General features: G+C 43.5%; 1 protein-coding gene across 1 annotated transcript; it reads left to right on the top strand.

Moving 5' to 3' along the window:
* Positions 1-794: 794 nt before the first annotated feature.
* On the top strand, positions 795-14,693 carry HAL (histidine ammonia-lyase). The gene is made up of 20 exons (XM_009958550.2): positions 795-1,041; positions 1,483-1,543; positions 1,717-1,744; positions 2,040-2,114; positions 2,213-2,285; positions 2,370-2,436; positions 2,623-2,660; positions 2,740-2,865; positions 4,267-4,406; positions 5,895-5,942; positions 6,987-7,134; positions 7,219-7,314; positions 7,432-7,490; positions 8,300-8,380; positions 9,285-9,350; positions 9,461-9,626; positions 12,053-12,187; positions 13,233-13,341; positions 13,446-13,515; positions 14,544-14,693. The coding sequence occupies exons 1-20, from the start codon at positions 795-797 to the stop codon at positions 14,691-14,693; spliced, it is 1,983 nt and encodes a 660-aa protein (XP_009956852.1).
* The last annotated feature ends 1,215 nt before the right edge of the window (positions 14,694-15,908 follow it).

Genomic DNA, 15,908 nt, shown 5'->3' on the forward strand with positions numbered 1-15,908 from the left:
ATCTTTTCATCTATGCATCTGCCTGCAAAAGCATGATACAGCAGCACAAGGCTTGGTAGCATGCAGGTGTGGCCTAATATTTGTTGCTGCCTGTTCTAGCAACATCTTCCAGAGCATAAGTGAAAGGGTAGTGGAAATTCAATAATCTTTTCCTCACCTACAATACAAAACTGGTTTCTCAGACTTCAGCATGGGTCTGAGCAAAGTGGGCTTTCTTCCTCTGTTGCCTGCTTTTATCCTGCTCTGGGTAGAGACATGGAAGTAGCATAATCTAGTCTCCTTTCAATCCTAGCAGCCATGACCAAGCCAGAACAACCGGGTGACTCTCTTCCAGCCCTGTCCCTCATGGAGGTTTTCATTAGTGTGAGCTACTGCCAGGTGACAACTCCGTTAACTCCTGTTAAGCCCTTAAGCTTTTAGAATGGTTGCATTCCAGCTTAGTCTGATTGATTCGTCTGTTCTTGGTACATAAGCTCCAGCTCCTGGATTTTCATTTCTACATTCCTGATGTCATCTTTGGAAAAAAAATTCCTGTGGCAATAGCTGGGGGGGGTGGGCTGCCTTGCCATGAAAAGGGTGTGCTCCCTGGGTTTGGTTTGATTGGGTGAAGTCAGCCAAATACATCGATCTCGCTTATTTACAAAGGTGAGGAATTTGGAGGTGGATTGTTGCCTTTATCTGATTGCAACACTGGACTCCAGCTAGACACTGCTATTCAGGCCATCGCGTGGTAGATGTAAGGCTGCTGCACGCTGCAGCCCTTCTCGGTCAAGGGACAATTTTGGGGAGAAAGCATGCCGAGGTACACGGTGCATGTCAGAGGAGAATGGCTGGCAGTGCCATGCCTGAACTGCACAAACACCATTGGGTGGCTGGGAAAGGAAGCTGTGAGACGGTACATGAAAAACAAACCCGACAACGGGGGATTTGCCTCAGTGGAAGAAGTAAAATTTTACATTCGAAGGTGCAAGGGACTTGGCTTGTTGGATCTTGATGATACGGTGGAGGATGCTCTAGAGGACAATGAATTTGTTGAAGTTGGTAAGCAAAACCTTAAGCAACGCATTGCAGAGCTATCGCATTGGCACCTGAGTCAGCATACTCTAGCTTAGTTTATCTAAAACTGTGTCTGAGATAAAAATCATAGGCACTACAGACAAATGCCAAAATGTTTTAAGAATACTTAGTTTTTAGAACTAGAACTTAGAACTATATAAGGTTTAGAAGGTACGGGATTCTATATACACAATCTGTATATAATGTCATATATAGTATATGCTTGGGTTGGATTGTTCTGCTTTTGCCTTTAGAGTACCTCGAATAAATACATATTTCCTTATTATTTTCCTAGAAGCATATAAGAATGTTCAGGTCTGATAACTGCAAATTAGAATTCTTACTGCTGTGTATCGTAGTGAAAACCAAGGTATATGTAGAATGCAATTTAATCCCGTTTGTATTTATTCTGTATATTTCTTCTAGTTATAGAAGGAGATATAATGTCTCCAGATTTCATACCATCCCAGCCAGAAGGAGTTCATTTGTATCCTTTTTTGAGCGCTTTGTGAACTTTTTGTAATTCCAGATTTAAAATTTTCTAGATCTCCCTATTCTTTTAGGGTTCCTTCGTTCTTAAAACACATTGACAGCTGTAATTAAATGGTCTCTACCTGTGAAATCCTGTCTGCCCTTTATTTTCCTTTACCAAACTTTCAGATACAGCAAATACCGAGAACCAGAACAGGTAGGAATTACCAGTGATTCTACAACTCTGTGACAAATCCTGCTATTCACCAGAACACGCTGAGAGCCAAGCCACTGCAGCATCCACGACAGCAGGGGCTATTAGATTGGCTGGGTCTAGGAACCTAAATTGTAATGTGCTTGTTATGTTTTTGTTACTGGGTTCCTGTCTTATGAATGAGTGTGAGCAAGCTTCCTGCCATTGCTGTGTTTTGACTGTATTTTTTTTTATCCTGATTATTAAGCAACTTTATATGTATGCATATGCCAAACTAAAAGGTGGTTCTTTGGTGTAGTATATTTCTTTAGATGGCAACAGCTTAACAACGGAGGACTTGGTCAATTTAGGAAAGGGGCTCTACAAGATAAAGGTAAAGATTCTGAACAAACGCAGCTAAAAATTACATGCTTATCTTTCTACAATTAAATAATGACAGATAAACTAATATTTAAATTACTCATGTTTTAGCTCACACCTGAAGCTGAAATTAAAGTCAAACAATCACGAGAAGTGATTGAAAGGATTGTAAAGGAACAGACGGGTAAATATTTTCATCTCTAATTATTAATTGTTTAGAAAACTCCATCGGGTTCCCTCCTTAACCAGCAGTGTATGTTTCTTGCAGTTGTTTATGGAATCACCACAGGATTTGGGAAGTTTGCCAGGACTGTCATCCCAAACAATAAGCTGAGGTAAGTTGTGTGTGCAGCTTTCTCCACCCTTTCTTTTCAGGAAAGGAAGAAGAGGGAGCAGATCGACTCTGTACATTTATGCTCTGTGGTTAGTGGGAGGGCTGCTTCAGTATTTCCCTCTTCTTTTGTGCAGAATAAAACCTGATGAGACTTATTTGGATTTTTACTCTTTTTTTTTTTCTATAGGGAGCTTCAAGTGAACTTGGTTCGTTCGCATTCTGCAGGTAATGAGAAATTGCTTGATGTTTCCTTTTTCTGCGGCTGTTGGTAGTGGGTTAGTAACTGAGAGGGTTACTGTTTCAGGTGTGGGGAAACCTTTGAGCCCAGAGAGATCTCGCATGCTGTTGGCGCTGAGAATCAATGTCCTAGCAAAAGGATACAGTGGAATATCCCTAGAAACGCTCCAGCAAGTTATTGAAGCATTTAATGGTAAAAAGAAGTTTAAAGAAAATCCTCCATTCACCACCCCCCCCTCCCTTCTTTTTTTAACTGTTTCGTTAAAAGGTGTAGCTCAATGGGTCAAGCTATGGATGGTGGTCTTTCAACTTGGTAGGGATGAGAGATCAGGAACAGAGCTTGGTTGTACAAGCTTCTGCTGAAGAACTTGGGGTATGAGAAGAACTGACAGAAAAGGCTGAGAGAAAGGGATTCAATAGGCAGAAGTTTGGGACATGAGCCTCTAAAAGGTCAGGTAATCAGTTCAAGACTCAGCTTGACTAAAAGCATCACTGACTCTAGGTGAGCTCTTCTACAAAGGTTCAAGTATGTAACTTTGTCCTGTCGGGTGTGTGCTAATGTGTGTGCCACCACCTTTAGGGATGCTGGCATTTTGCAGGGGGAGCTATTGCCATGTAGAAAACTGCATGTGTTGGTGTTTGCCAAGCAGACCCACTTGAGCAGCACCTGGTTTTGTGAGTAGAACCCCAAGACCTACACAAGTGTTTGTAGCAAAATGGCTAGTCAGCAGCTCATGTGGCCACAGCTGTCAAAGCAGTTAAAGCTGGGTGGCCTTGCTGGGAGCTGCAGCAGGGAAACCAAAGGGTGGCTGTGCTGTTCGTTAGCTGATGACCATTGATGGTCTCTCTGGTGAGGCGTGCCAGTGCGGTGGTGATGAGCAAAGGGCAACTTCTCTCTACGTTAGAGCATTAGGTTCAACTTTCCTTCTCTTTTTTCCAAAACCATAGATTGGAAGATTGTTCCGAGCCTATAGACCACACGTGTGAGAGAAGAGCCATGCTCATATGCGTGAGGCCCAAAGAATACGGGCTTTGTGCTACCCTCTCTTATACCCTCCTCCTGCAGTGGGTCAAGGCGCTGCAACTGAATGTTTAGCTCTGCAAAAGATGAGAAGCAGGACTGGTCCCTTCCCTGCTTTTTCTGCTGTTCCCTGGGTTCCATTTCTTCATTTCCACCCATTCAGTGCTCAGAGGACTAGGATGGGGGGAAGAGGGCTTGAAGATGGTTCCTAGGAGTAACCCAATGTTTAGTGGAGTGAGAAATGAAGAGGTAGCATTGTCCACACCGGGTGGTCACCCTGTGATGAAGAGCTGAGAGGAGTGAAGTTTTACCTGGCTTGCTGTAGATACAGTCACTCTGCAATCACAAAAACAAATTCATAACCTAATACAGAAGGCGATCAATTTATTTATAAATTGCAGCTGGCCTGCAAGCAGGGGCAAATCCCAGTCTGCAGTGAGAGTGGTCCTGTTGGGGTCATTGACCATGACTGCAGGATGTTATTGTGACCACACCCATGTGCTGGCTTCTCTGTTTTCCAAGGACTGTATCGAGAGGAAGGTCTAACAGGAGTAATTTCTGTTTTCTTTCTAGCGTCCTGCCTTCCTTATATCCCAGAGAAAGGGACGGTTGGAGCCAGCGGAGACTTGGCCCCACTCTCTCATCTTGCTCTGGGATTAATTGGAGAGGGAAAGATGTGGTCCCCAAAGAGTGGTTGGGCTAATGCTAAATATGTAAGATTTGTGCAGCTGATTGCTTTTTTTTCCTGCTTGCTGGCTCGTTTGCCAAATTGTGTGTACCCTTGAGAGAAAGAGAGCTTTTGCTCAGATTAATAACAAGTAAAAGTCTTTGGATTTTTTGTACCTGTTTGATTTGGGACTAGGTTGCCTTTAGCAACTCATCCTCTTCCTTGAGGAAGGTGTGTCCATGAGAATGGAATAACTGATCTACATGTCACTGGAGCAGATATGAACATGCAGCGTGTTATTAAGTCCTAAAGAAACATCATGCCATAGTATTGCAGTACAAGATACCACAGTGACATCATTTAGGACCTGGAGAGAGGGACAGGATATGATACCAGCTGTGAAAGAACTATTACTACTGTGTCTTCAGCTCCATGAACATCACTGTTCCAGCAAACCCAAAATCACCTCTCAAATTCAAAACTCCAAATGCTAAGAGTAACTGGAGATTTATTGGAAGCAGGAACTTAGCAGTAAAATTTCTACTGATTTTATAATGGCTTTAAGTGAATACACAAGTTTGGACATTTCATTTTTTGACGAATTAAGTAGGCTTACAAGGAACCTTTATAGCATCCTCCTTTACAAGATGAAAGCTTTACAATGGAATTAATTTTTAATTAATTGTTCTTTCACTAATACATCAGCAGATTGATCTAGTGTTGAATATCTCCAAGTCTGGCCCCTCCAAAGTCTCTCATGGTAGTTTGTTCTGCTACACCAATCGCTCCTATCCATGAATATTTGAACACAAGATTTATTCATGGATTGATAGCTGTACCATCACTGTAGGCTGGAGAAGTATTGAGACCTACATAGGGAGAGGAGTAGGGAGGAAGCAGGCCAGTGTGTCCTGGACCTTCAAGACCAGAAGTACAGTTGTACACCTCTGAGATGTATTACCTGTTCAGCTGGAAAGGTTGACAGGACTCTAATCAGTATCAAGGTTATACCATTCCTCCATTTCCCACAAGAGCGATTACGCTATAGAATAGACAGGTATAGAAAAAACTGAGTTGGACGACTCCTGTCATTGGATATTTTCTGTAGAAAGGGTTAGGGAATCATTTATAAAGGAATAGTTTATGCCAAACCAGACCTGCTATGAGGCAGGGTGTTAGCAGAACCACCTTCCCAAGCCGTTTCCAGCCTTCTGTCCTGTTACTCTATCCCATCAGCTAATACATGCTAGATACTAATGGGCTGTGACAATATCTCACTTGAGCACTCCTACTACCTTCCTTTACTGGCACTGGGAAATGAGGTGCTAATTCAGAAGCCCAAAAATGCTGTCCTTTAGCCCAGCAGGAAAAAAAGTATTTTAAATGTTTTTAATATAAAGCTGTTTTTCTCCCATCACTTAAGGAATCTTTTAGTATTTTTATTCATGGAAACATTTAAGATTCAAAAGTTCTGGTGACTGAATTACTGAAAAACATCTTTTATTAATTACCTTGTCATTAAACTCCTTCACAGGTGCTGGAAGCCCATGGTCTGAGACCAATTACCTTGAAACCAAAAGAGGTAATAAAGTGTAATGATGCCAGCTGATGGAAAACTAGCATAGTCAATCACCAGTTGCTTTATACTTACAATTTAAGCATGAAATGAATTAACAGTCATTTTAAATCAAGCTGCAGAAGGATATTAATGAAGTATTATCAAGAGTAGGATTCACCTTTCCTAGTGTCACCGTACTTGACTTGGAATGTCAGACCCAACGTTGATGTTTAGATTGGCTCTGTGGTCAGTGGAGAGAGACGGGCATCTTCAGAAAACACTTTATATCATCCTGAAAGAGGTGTCTAAGAAGCCCTCTCAAGGTACCTATCTGCCCTTTGACCATAACAGGAGCTCAGATGACTGACTTGAACCAGGTATCTGACTTCTAGATTGTTAAAACTAGGTGAGATGAATCTCAAAGTATTAAAGTTTACATGGGAACACAACGGATTTGAGGGCTGTGGTGCTCACCAATAAGGGGCCTCAGTAGCTGTAAAACAGCACCAGGAGCAAGGAACCAAATCCAGTGTCTCCTAAAGGCAAATGGAAGGCTCCCATGGGCCTCATGTTTGTTTAAAACAAACCCGAAGCTAGTTTTAACTGAACTCAACCATTCTTTTAAAGCAGTTATAACTTCTAATGCTGCTTTAGTTCTCCACTTCCTCATTATGACTGGGTTTTGCACTCCTTGTGCTCATAACTTCTTTGATTTAACTAATAACTTAAGAAGACATTAATAAAAATAGCATTCAATTTCCAAAGGACTGGAAAAGAACAAATATTTCCTGTACTTTTCTTGCTTAAGCTTGAAATAACTTAAATAAACCTCTTGCTTGGAACTACTAGACTCCAAGGGTGTCTATAGTGACTTAGTAGGGTCATGAACATTGACAACTTGTGTAGCAAAGATTCCCAGTCAAGCTGTGCATTTTATGCTTTCAGGACGATCCAGGAACCTGAGGAAAGGTCTTTAACTCATTCATATGAGAAGGAGAATTATCACAGAGACGGGGAATTATCACAGCGTGTGGAATAGCTGCAACTTAACATCTGTTCTCTTTGAAGGGCCTGGCTCTCATCAATGGGACACAAATGATCACTTCGCTGGGATGTGAAGCGGTTGAAAGAGCTGGTGCTATAGCTAGACAAGCTGACATAATCGCTGCCCTTACACTTGAAGTCTTGAAGGGTACAACAAGGGCCTTTGACACTGGTGGGTACTGGGCCCTTCCTGTCTATATGCTTAACAGCCGTTGACAAGAGAGGCAAAACCTAACAGTCTAACCTGTTTTACTAGATATCCACGCAGTGCGCCCACATCGAGGGCAGGCTGAAGTGGCATTTCGATTCAGGTCACTTCTAGATTCTGACCATCATCCATCAGAAATAGCAGGTGAACAATCTTAACCTTCACCCTCTCAGGTTGCCAGGACAGGCCAGGTCCTTCAACAGTAACCCATATGCTTTTGTGCGAGAAATGTTTGGGTTTTTCCTCCTTTGCTCCTTCTAGAGAGCCACAGATTCTGTGACCGAGTTCAGGACGCGTACACAATGCGCTGCTGCCCTCAGGTAAAACTGACTTTTATTTCCTTTCATAGCAATAGATAAATGGTCGTGACGTTCCCACCTTAGAAATGCTGTCAATTATGTGCTGTCTGACTCCATTAGAGGAAGCAGTTTTATTTTGCTTCTCCCTCACTTCAAAGTTAGTATTAATGGAGACATGTAGTTCATTGATCCCATGCATGCACCATCAGGCAGCATCTAACAAAGCTGTGTTCAGATCTGGAAGAGGCCAAGTGTCAGAAGCAGGGGGAAGGTGCTCGTTTCTGTGGTTGCAGGCTTTGTAGGGCACTTCTTCTGCATTGGTGCTAAGACCTTGAAATGGGGAAAGGTATTTCCAGAAGCAGCCAGAGTGTAGTGTGTCAAACATACTTGAAGAGCTCAATCCCATGAGTTTTAATGTGAGTGAAGCTCTTAAATCAGTGGAATTAATGGAAGTTAAATAATTAGTGAGAGGTTTCATTTTCTGTGGGGGCTTTGTACAGGCTACTTCTCCCCTAATAACATTTCTGCCACTGAGTAAGTATCTTATCTTCCATTTAGGGTAAACCAACCCAAACAAGTAAAGAATGGCATATTCAGATTACCCTTTTAGCAGTACTGCTATAATAATGGTAAATACAGTCTTTTGGGTGTCTAGGATAGGCAGTGTCCCACAGTGATGCTCCTGATTTTAAAAGGAAATCCAAGACCATCTTCATGTGTCAATGCAGAGACTAGGATGATGGGAAAGATAGTGCCTGCAGCTCAGTCAGCATCCTGAAGATGAACTGAGCGTAGACACTAAGCTCAAGTGCTAATGTCTTTTGTTCTAGGTCCACGGAGTTGTAAATGATACAATTGCTTTTGTGAAGGACATCATGACAACTGAAATCAATAGTGCCACGGACAACCCTGTATCTTTTCAATTACTTTATTTCTATGTAAAATTTTGCTTGGCCATTTTTGTCCATTTCTTCTATATAACTATTTGCATAGGAGGCAAAAAAAGTTGTAACTGGCTTTAGTCAATAACTACCACCAGTTGAAACAGCAGCCTCTCTTCCTTTCCCCATGTCTGCATTGATGCATGCAAGTGTGTGTTAGGGCAAGGAAACCACATATGCCTATGATTTAGTGCATGTTAAATGTTTCCTAGATAAGATTCTATACGCTTATATTGAGTATGTAGATAGATGGACTTGGCAACCAAACGGACATAGACAGGTAGTGACTTGTCACATGAAACATCTGTTGGTGCAGCGTGAGTGAAACCTGCACTATAGAGCAAGATTTGCACTCAGTCAGGGAAGGCAGACAGAAGACACGGGGATGGTAAGCTTCATCGTGGCTCAGCCTGGTAAACTGTGCACAGTTCTTGCACTGGCACTGAGCAAGGCTGGGTTCCCTTCAGCAGTACAATGATGCTATACATAACACCATAACAATAGCTGATAAGCATGACTGCTTTTAACCTCTCCAAAATTTTATCTACCATGGAGAGAATATACCAAGGAACTGAGAAACTATGCTAGGATCCAAACACACGTGTTTCTTTGCACCCCTCCCCACCCTCATCAAAGACCTCATTTTATAAAGTCTGTTTGGAAAAATACATGTCAAAACTGTATCTACAAGTTTGGAGAACTGAGACTGGGTCTTCATTTTCTGAAAAGTGAACGTGCGGACGTAATATAATGTGCTTGCAAATAAAAGCCTATTAGCACAAACATTCCTCATTTAAGATATTCCAATTACTGACAGATATCTGCCACATAAACACTATTTCACTCATATTTGTGCCTTAACTTCTTCTTAAAGATGGTGTTTGCTGAAAGAGCAGAGACCATTTCTGGAGGAAATTTTCATGGTGAATATCCTGCAAAGGTAATTAAGCATTTGGAGAAAGAAAAAAATGTGGTTTTTTTCCTGTTTTGTTCTTTTGTTTGTTTGTTTGATTTTTCTATCATCTAGTTTAATGAGATCTTTTTCTATAGGCTCTGGACTATTTGGCAATTGGTGTGCATGAACTCGCTGCAATTAGTGAAAGAAGAATTGAGCGGCTCTGCAACCCCTCACTCAGCGAACTGCCTGCATTTTTAGTCACTGAAGGAGGTCTGAACTCTGGCTTCATGATTGCACACTGCACAGCAGCTGCCCTGGGTGAGTGCTTGAGCGATATCATCACAGGAGCAAGCCAGAAAGACCAATTTATATTGAGGCAGTTGTAATTTGATAATAGATACAGAGGCATCTCACTCCTGTTTGCCATCTCTTCTTCACGTGCTTTGTTGCTGTCTGGGTGCAAAGTTTGAGCGTGGAGTGCAGTTGCAATTATTTCAGCTCGGGGTTCTTTATTCTGCACTGACCCATGGGCACGTTTAGGGCTCTGAGCCTGCAAACCCTTAGGTGGACTTTGGTGGGAATGCTTGCCTGCTTGCATCTTTATGGGATTGGCAGGGAGTGCTCTGATTCATGGTCACCGACAGAAGAGCTCTGCTTGAAATCAGTGACAGCTCTGTACCCAGGAGCCTGCAAATCAGCTCAGATAGGGCTGTAATTAACAGCAAACACTACAGGCAACAAACGTGCATCTGTCTGAGCCACTCTGCTGAACTTGGAACTTCTGTTTGAATAGTTACGGTCTGTAAGCAGGGGATACCTCACTTCTCACTAGCGTGGGGACACCACTTGTCTCACAGCTGGGCCTGATACCCTTAGTACTCACTGTCTCCATTTGACGGCCAGGGCTGTACGTCAATATCAGACTCCACAGTCCTCAGGAGACTGGAGTTCCCAAGGCTGGTTATCAGAAGAACAAACTAAAAATAAGCATTAGTGCATTTTTCCTCTAATACTTATGACTAAGGCAACAAGAAGCCTGCTGGCCGCTGGGATATTACAGTTCATAGGTTCAGGAAAGCACGAGCCAACATGAGAGAAACATGGTATGAGCAGAGGGTAAATTATAAGAGATGCAAACAGCCAAAGGAACAGAGGATGTCAGATAAATGTGCAGATAAACATCCTGCAGACAAAAAGGTCAATGAACTAAATCGTTATGATAAGGAACCCTGCCTAGACGCTGTTTTGGGAAGCGGGGCTGGAAAAGGAGCTGAAGTGCTCCTCCCCTTGTTCGAAGGCTGGAAACTTTTCTTTTTGGCTGGGCAGAATTTAGGGTGGCTCCAGGCCTTAGCTGTTGCTTGGCTTCAGGTTTCACAACTCACTTCTGCAGTCTGGAGTGAGATATTCTGGGGTATTTGTGGTCTCTGCTGTAGGGAATGAAAATGACAGCCCTGCCTCCTAACTCATTGATGCACTGACACCAGAAGTCCATGGGTTAAAACCATCTTTCCCTGGTCAAAATGGCCGGGAATTTATTAAAAAGTGAAGTTTGAGCTCTCTTTCTTTTTCTTTTTTTTTTAAAACAGGATATTACTAATATACTAATATTACTAAAATAGCTGTTTGTGTACCAACTAATGTTGTTCAATCACAGGGTTAATAGATAAAGCTGCAAAAAATTTGCAGATATTTCACAATGCTGCTGTATGCATCTCTCCCTTCCACTCTGGTAGCACTGTGCCTGCCAGACTGAACTGTTTGCGGTAGCCACATGGAGCCTCTCTGGGACCTGCTGTTGCCTGCCAGAATGTGCCATCTGGGCTCTGGCCCTGCACTGTGTCACTCCAGCCCATTTGCAATTGGTGTCACCACCTCTCTGTTGCTCTTATTGCTTTTCTGAAGCCCCTAATTTGGCAAGGGCATTATGCAGCATCCTGCTGGGCTTCAGAAAGAAAAGGTCTGCGTGCAGCCGGAGCACTGTGAATGCAGGCTACATTTCTTCTCTTCTGAAGAGCAGTTCTCAACCTCAGATTGTCTTTGGAGGGGGTGCCTGCAGCCCTTCCTGCAGCCAAATTCCCTTCGCTTTTGGGTGCAGTTTGAAAGACTTACTCGAAGTCTTGCACCCAGCTTTCAAAGCCGGAGCACTCCCACCCTCAGGGGTGTGCATTCCCGGAGGAGGGATATGGGCAGCCTGGTGGCAAGGGAAGGAGGGTGGGAGAGGATTTGTGCTGAACTCCCGCAGCATCTTCTTGGAGCAACTTCCGCAAGTGCTCTGATGAAAAAAGACCAGATGCTGATCTTTAGCTTTCTTCTTGAAACCAGGGTAGGGGCCATATCTGTGACCGAAAACAGAGGGACCCAATGCTCTTTACAAAGAGTTGCCTTGAAGTAACAGGCAAGACCAGGCTTGTATTTCAGTTATGCTGTCCAGTCTTTTTCTTCGGTTTCCATCAGGCCTTTGAGCCAGAGCAACCCAACCCCAGAGATGGGGGAGGAGTGAGCAGACTTTCTATATTTGCTTAATAAAGCATCTAAAGGCTGATGTCAGTTACTGTTTGCAGAGGCAATGGTAGTTTTCAAATGTTTATTACAAAGTACTCAGTCCAGGTAAACATCTATGTGTCCTCAAAGACGAGCAATAGTTGGACCTGAGGTGGTGAACAGGCTCTTTACCCCAGGCTGGCCATTGCTTCTGCTGTCTCGTGCCCATTCTGTCCTACATTCCTTGCACTGGATTTTTGCAGTTTCTGAGAACAAGTCCTTGTGCCACCCGTCTTCTGTGGATTCTCTCTCAACCAGTGCTGCTACAGAGGATCACGTGTCCATGGGAGGATGGGCTGCAAGAAAAGCTTTGAGAGTTATTGAACACGTGGAACAAGGTAAAATTAAAACACTGATTTCCAGACAAACTTTATGTATACTAGTGCTGTTCTTTTTAGATACATTTTAACAGAAAAGGAGTTAATGCATCTGAAAGAACTGTCTAAAAAATATGCAGACTTTTACAAGTGTTTGGGTCACTCTAACAGAAATTAGGTAAATCTAGCATTAACTGGTTATTTGTGAAACAAAACTGCTTACTGCAAGACTCTCAGCAAAACTTTCCTCTCTTGCTTACAAGGACAGATTGCTCTCTTGCTTTTTATTTATTTGTTTATTTGGCAGATGGTGTGCTTAGATACAGATGTCAGCTGCTAGTGGAAAAGCAGAGTAATACATGGCACACAAATACTGAACTCACTTGCCCTCTTAAGTTTATACATTTGAGTATAAACTGCGTGCTCTGAAGACTGAGTTAGAAATACATTTTTCCTGTGCAGAGAAATGAGATTGAGAAACTGTGCGTTTCAACAACATGCTGAGAAACACGTTGGTTCACTCAGTTCCTTGGGCGAATTTGCTTGTGAAAATGAGGAACTAATGCCAATAATGATCAGGTGTGAGGTGGGCAGATACGGTACAAATTTCTCCAGACAGAAGACTCTCTTCCAAAGCTCTGTAATTTTACTGGTGCTTTCACGTGGGCTCTTGCAAGCTTCATAGGCAGAACTTTCTTTTATAGCTCAGGCCCCTTTCTTCTCAGCCTTAAAGAGCTTTTCTGATTTATGATGGCTATTAATTTGAGTATTCAAGATACCCTGGAAGAGATTCCTGTGGATTTAAGATTCTGGTGACCAGGAGTTCCTGGCACACTGAAAGGTCTGTATGGCAGAGCACCCACAATCTGTGCGCTAAAATGCTGGATACTGCCCCCCAGCACCACCCATAAAACGATCCTGCTGCTGGGCTGCCTCTCTGAGGTCTGTGGATCCACTGGTCTTTTCACATAGCTTGAAATCATATCATATAGGGATAGCTTTACAAGGGAAACCTTTCCCCGAGCTGTACCCACCAAAAATCTTTTTTGCTGTTTGGATTTGCTAGTTCTGGCTATTGAGCTGCTCGCGGCCTGCCAGGGCATTGAATTCCTACGCCCTCTGAGAACGACAACCCCATTGGAGAAGGTCTATGACCTTGTGCGCTCCGTTGTGAGGTAAGATCAGATAAATGTGTCCCCCAGAGGTTAGCCATCTGGAGATCAGCTGCCAGCGGGGGCGGTTAATGTTTGGCCAATGTTCGCAATGGGTCTCGTTACAGGCCTTGGATAAAGGATCGCTTCATGGCCCCAGACATCGAAGCAGCTCACAGGCTGCTCGTGGAGCAGAAGGTGAGTGCTGACTTTCGGCATGTGCAGTAGGACTGTCCCGAGGAGCACGCTGCAGCTCTGCTTTGGAAATACCCCTCCATGAGTTCACTGGATGAGCTCACTAAAAGGACACCTCTGCCTAGGGTGAACCCACGAGATTTTCTGAGATTTGGTTTTCCTTAGTTTTAGAGGGATAGATTCTGAAATCAGTTCCTAAACTTGCCCTGTGTAATAAATAGCTTACATTATTAAATCTGGCATGGTCCAGACACAGGTCCAACTTTGAATTGTTTGAGGGCAGCATCCTATAACTCCATAGATGTCCAGATGGTGATCTTCATTCCTGGGACAGTGAGTGTTCCCCAGCCTTGAGGCCCTTTGACATGGTCTGGAAGCACTACGGGGACATGGATGAGCGAAAAGCAGTGGTGAAATGTGTTAATCTGGGCCAAGTGTTTATACAGCTATACGATCCAGCTATTTTATTTGTTTGTAAAATGTAAGTAACAGAATAATTGAGGGAAGTAAGCAAATGGGAGAAGAAAATCCCTTTTTTTTTTTTGCCTTGCAGCCCTTACAGGAGGAGAGACAAAGGAGTCTGTAGAACATTTTCCTTTTTTTCCTTAAATCCCAGCTGCTCTCCCTTCCCTTTTTCTTTGTCCATGCCAGCTGCCATTTTGCTTCTCTGTCCTCTTCATGACCAAGTGGTTTCATAGCAAGTGACAGCGATCCTCTCCCAACTATCACACACAGATCATTAACCTTGTAGTTAACAAGACAAGATGCAGTATTTTTGCCTTGAATCCTTTTGCCTTGTCCCCCTGGAGCTGTATCTTTTCCCATCCCCCATCCAGACGCTTTTCCCTGCACCTCACTCTGGCTGCCCCTCTGGTTCTGCTGATCCCATACAGCGTTGTCTGAGTAGGGCTGTAATTCTCACCTCCATCCCAATAACTTATCTACAGGGTTTCCTGAGCTTGTGCATTGATGTCTTACTGGACCTTTTGTTTTGCCTCTGACTCTGCTGTTTCACTTTTCTTGTTTTGCAGGTGTGGGAAGTGGCTAAACCTTACATTGAAAAGTACAGGAGGGAACACTTCCCTGAATCCAGACCCATTTCACCAACAGCTTTCTCCCTGGGATCACTGGAAATGCATGCAGGCTTTGGTCATGACCACAGGCATCAGGATGAACTTTAAGAGTTGTGGTCCCCTGGTAGAGAGCAGATCCTTTCCAGGACCTTGCCTGAGGGTGGCCTTTCTGCTCAAAGTCAAATATGGTTTCTCCAGGTGACCCAAAGGACCTGAGTGTCTAGCTCAGGAGCACACACAGATAGTAGAGAAATGGCTCACTAGTTTCCTCACGTGCGAAAGACAGCTTTGTCATGATAGTGTGGTTTTGACTGAATTTCCTGAGCTTCTGAACACAAAATATTCAGACTGCTGCTGAAACCAGTGGATTTTTTATACAATGCCTCCTGTATTTGTTTTGTCAGCTCATTGCTTGTTTTCTCTTCATCTGTGCCAATGATACCAACCAGCCTAACAAAGTCTAGGTTTGCCTTTTTTTTTTTTTTTCTCCTTTGGGTAACTGCTGTGGTCCCCTTTGTTCTGCCACAAGCAAATCTTTACACTTAATTCTCCTCTCTTTTGCATATCATATGTGAGGTACGGGCTCTTGTATAACAAGAGCATTTTTAGAGCAGGTACTCCAAAAATTGAAAAAGCTGTATGTATAGGAATGTGCTGTGGAGATCATTACTGCAGAACAAATACATTGTATTCTGGTGATGGACTACACTTAATGCAGCTTTCCAAGATCTATGGGCTCACACCTTCAATAAATAAACTGAGGCTTCACATACGGCTGTAGCAATCTATTTTCCTGCCACGTGTGATGATGAAAATGTAAAGCAAAAGCTTAATTTGGAAATAAGGAGGACAGGTGGAACAGGGGAGGAAGAGGAGGTGTACGAATGGTGGATGTGAACCAGCGCTGAAGCAATAGCATGAAGATCTACACTCCCATGGCAGGAGTATCTGCCTGGCTGCTGAAGGGCTCGTGTTGTAGCATGCTCCATGTTACACCTCTGGCACAGGTTTTATTTTGCAAGGGAAGAGTCAGGTCTTAGGCTTCACATTGTGGTGCAGCGATGACACGTAAGGCTGGTTAACAACCACCCACCTTGGCATTACGGGCCTGATTCCCACGGGATCCCACGGAGGGGAATGCAGCATGGGCTGGAAATCTGGCTACGCTGCTATGCTGCAAGGGGCAGCCAAAGTGCTAGTGTGGGGCTACCCTTGAGTGTCTGAGACCTGCTATGTTAAATGTGCCCAGAGGAGAAGACTCACGCCTGTTGGCAAGCTAGCAGGAAGACACCCAACCTGGCCCGAACACCTGGGAATGCACGA

Source organism: Leptosomus discolor, chromosome 1 (genome assembly GCF_034619465.1).
Source record: "Leptosomus discolor isolate bLepDis1 chromosome 1, bLepDis1.hap2, whole genome shotgun sequence".
NCBI lineage: Eukaryota > Metazoa > Chordata > Aves > Leptosomiformes > Leptosomidae > Leptosomus > Leptosomus discolor.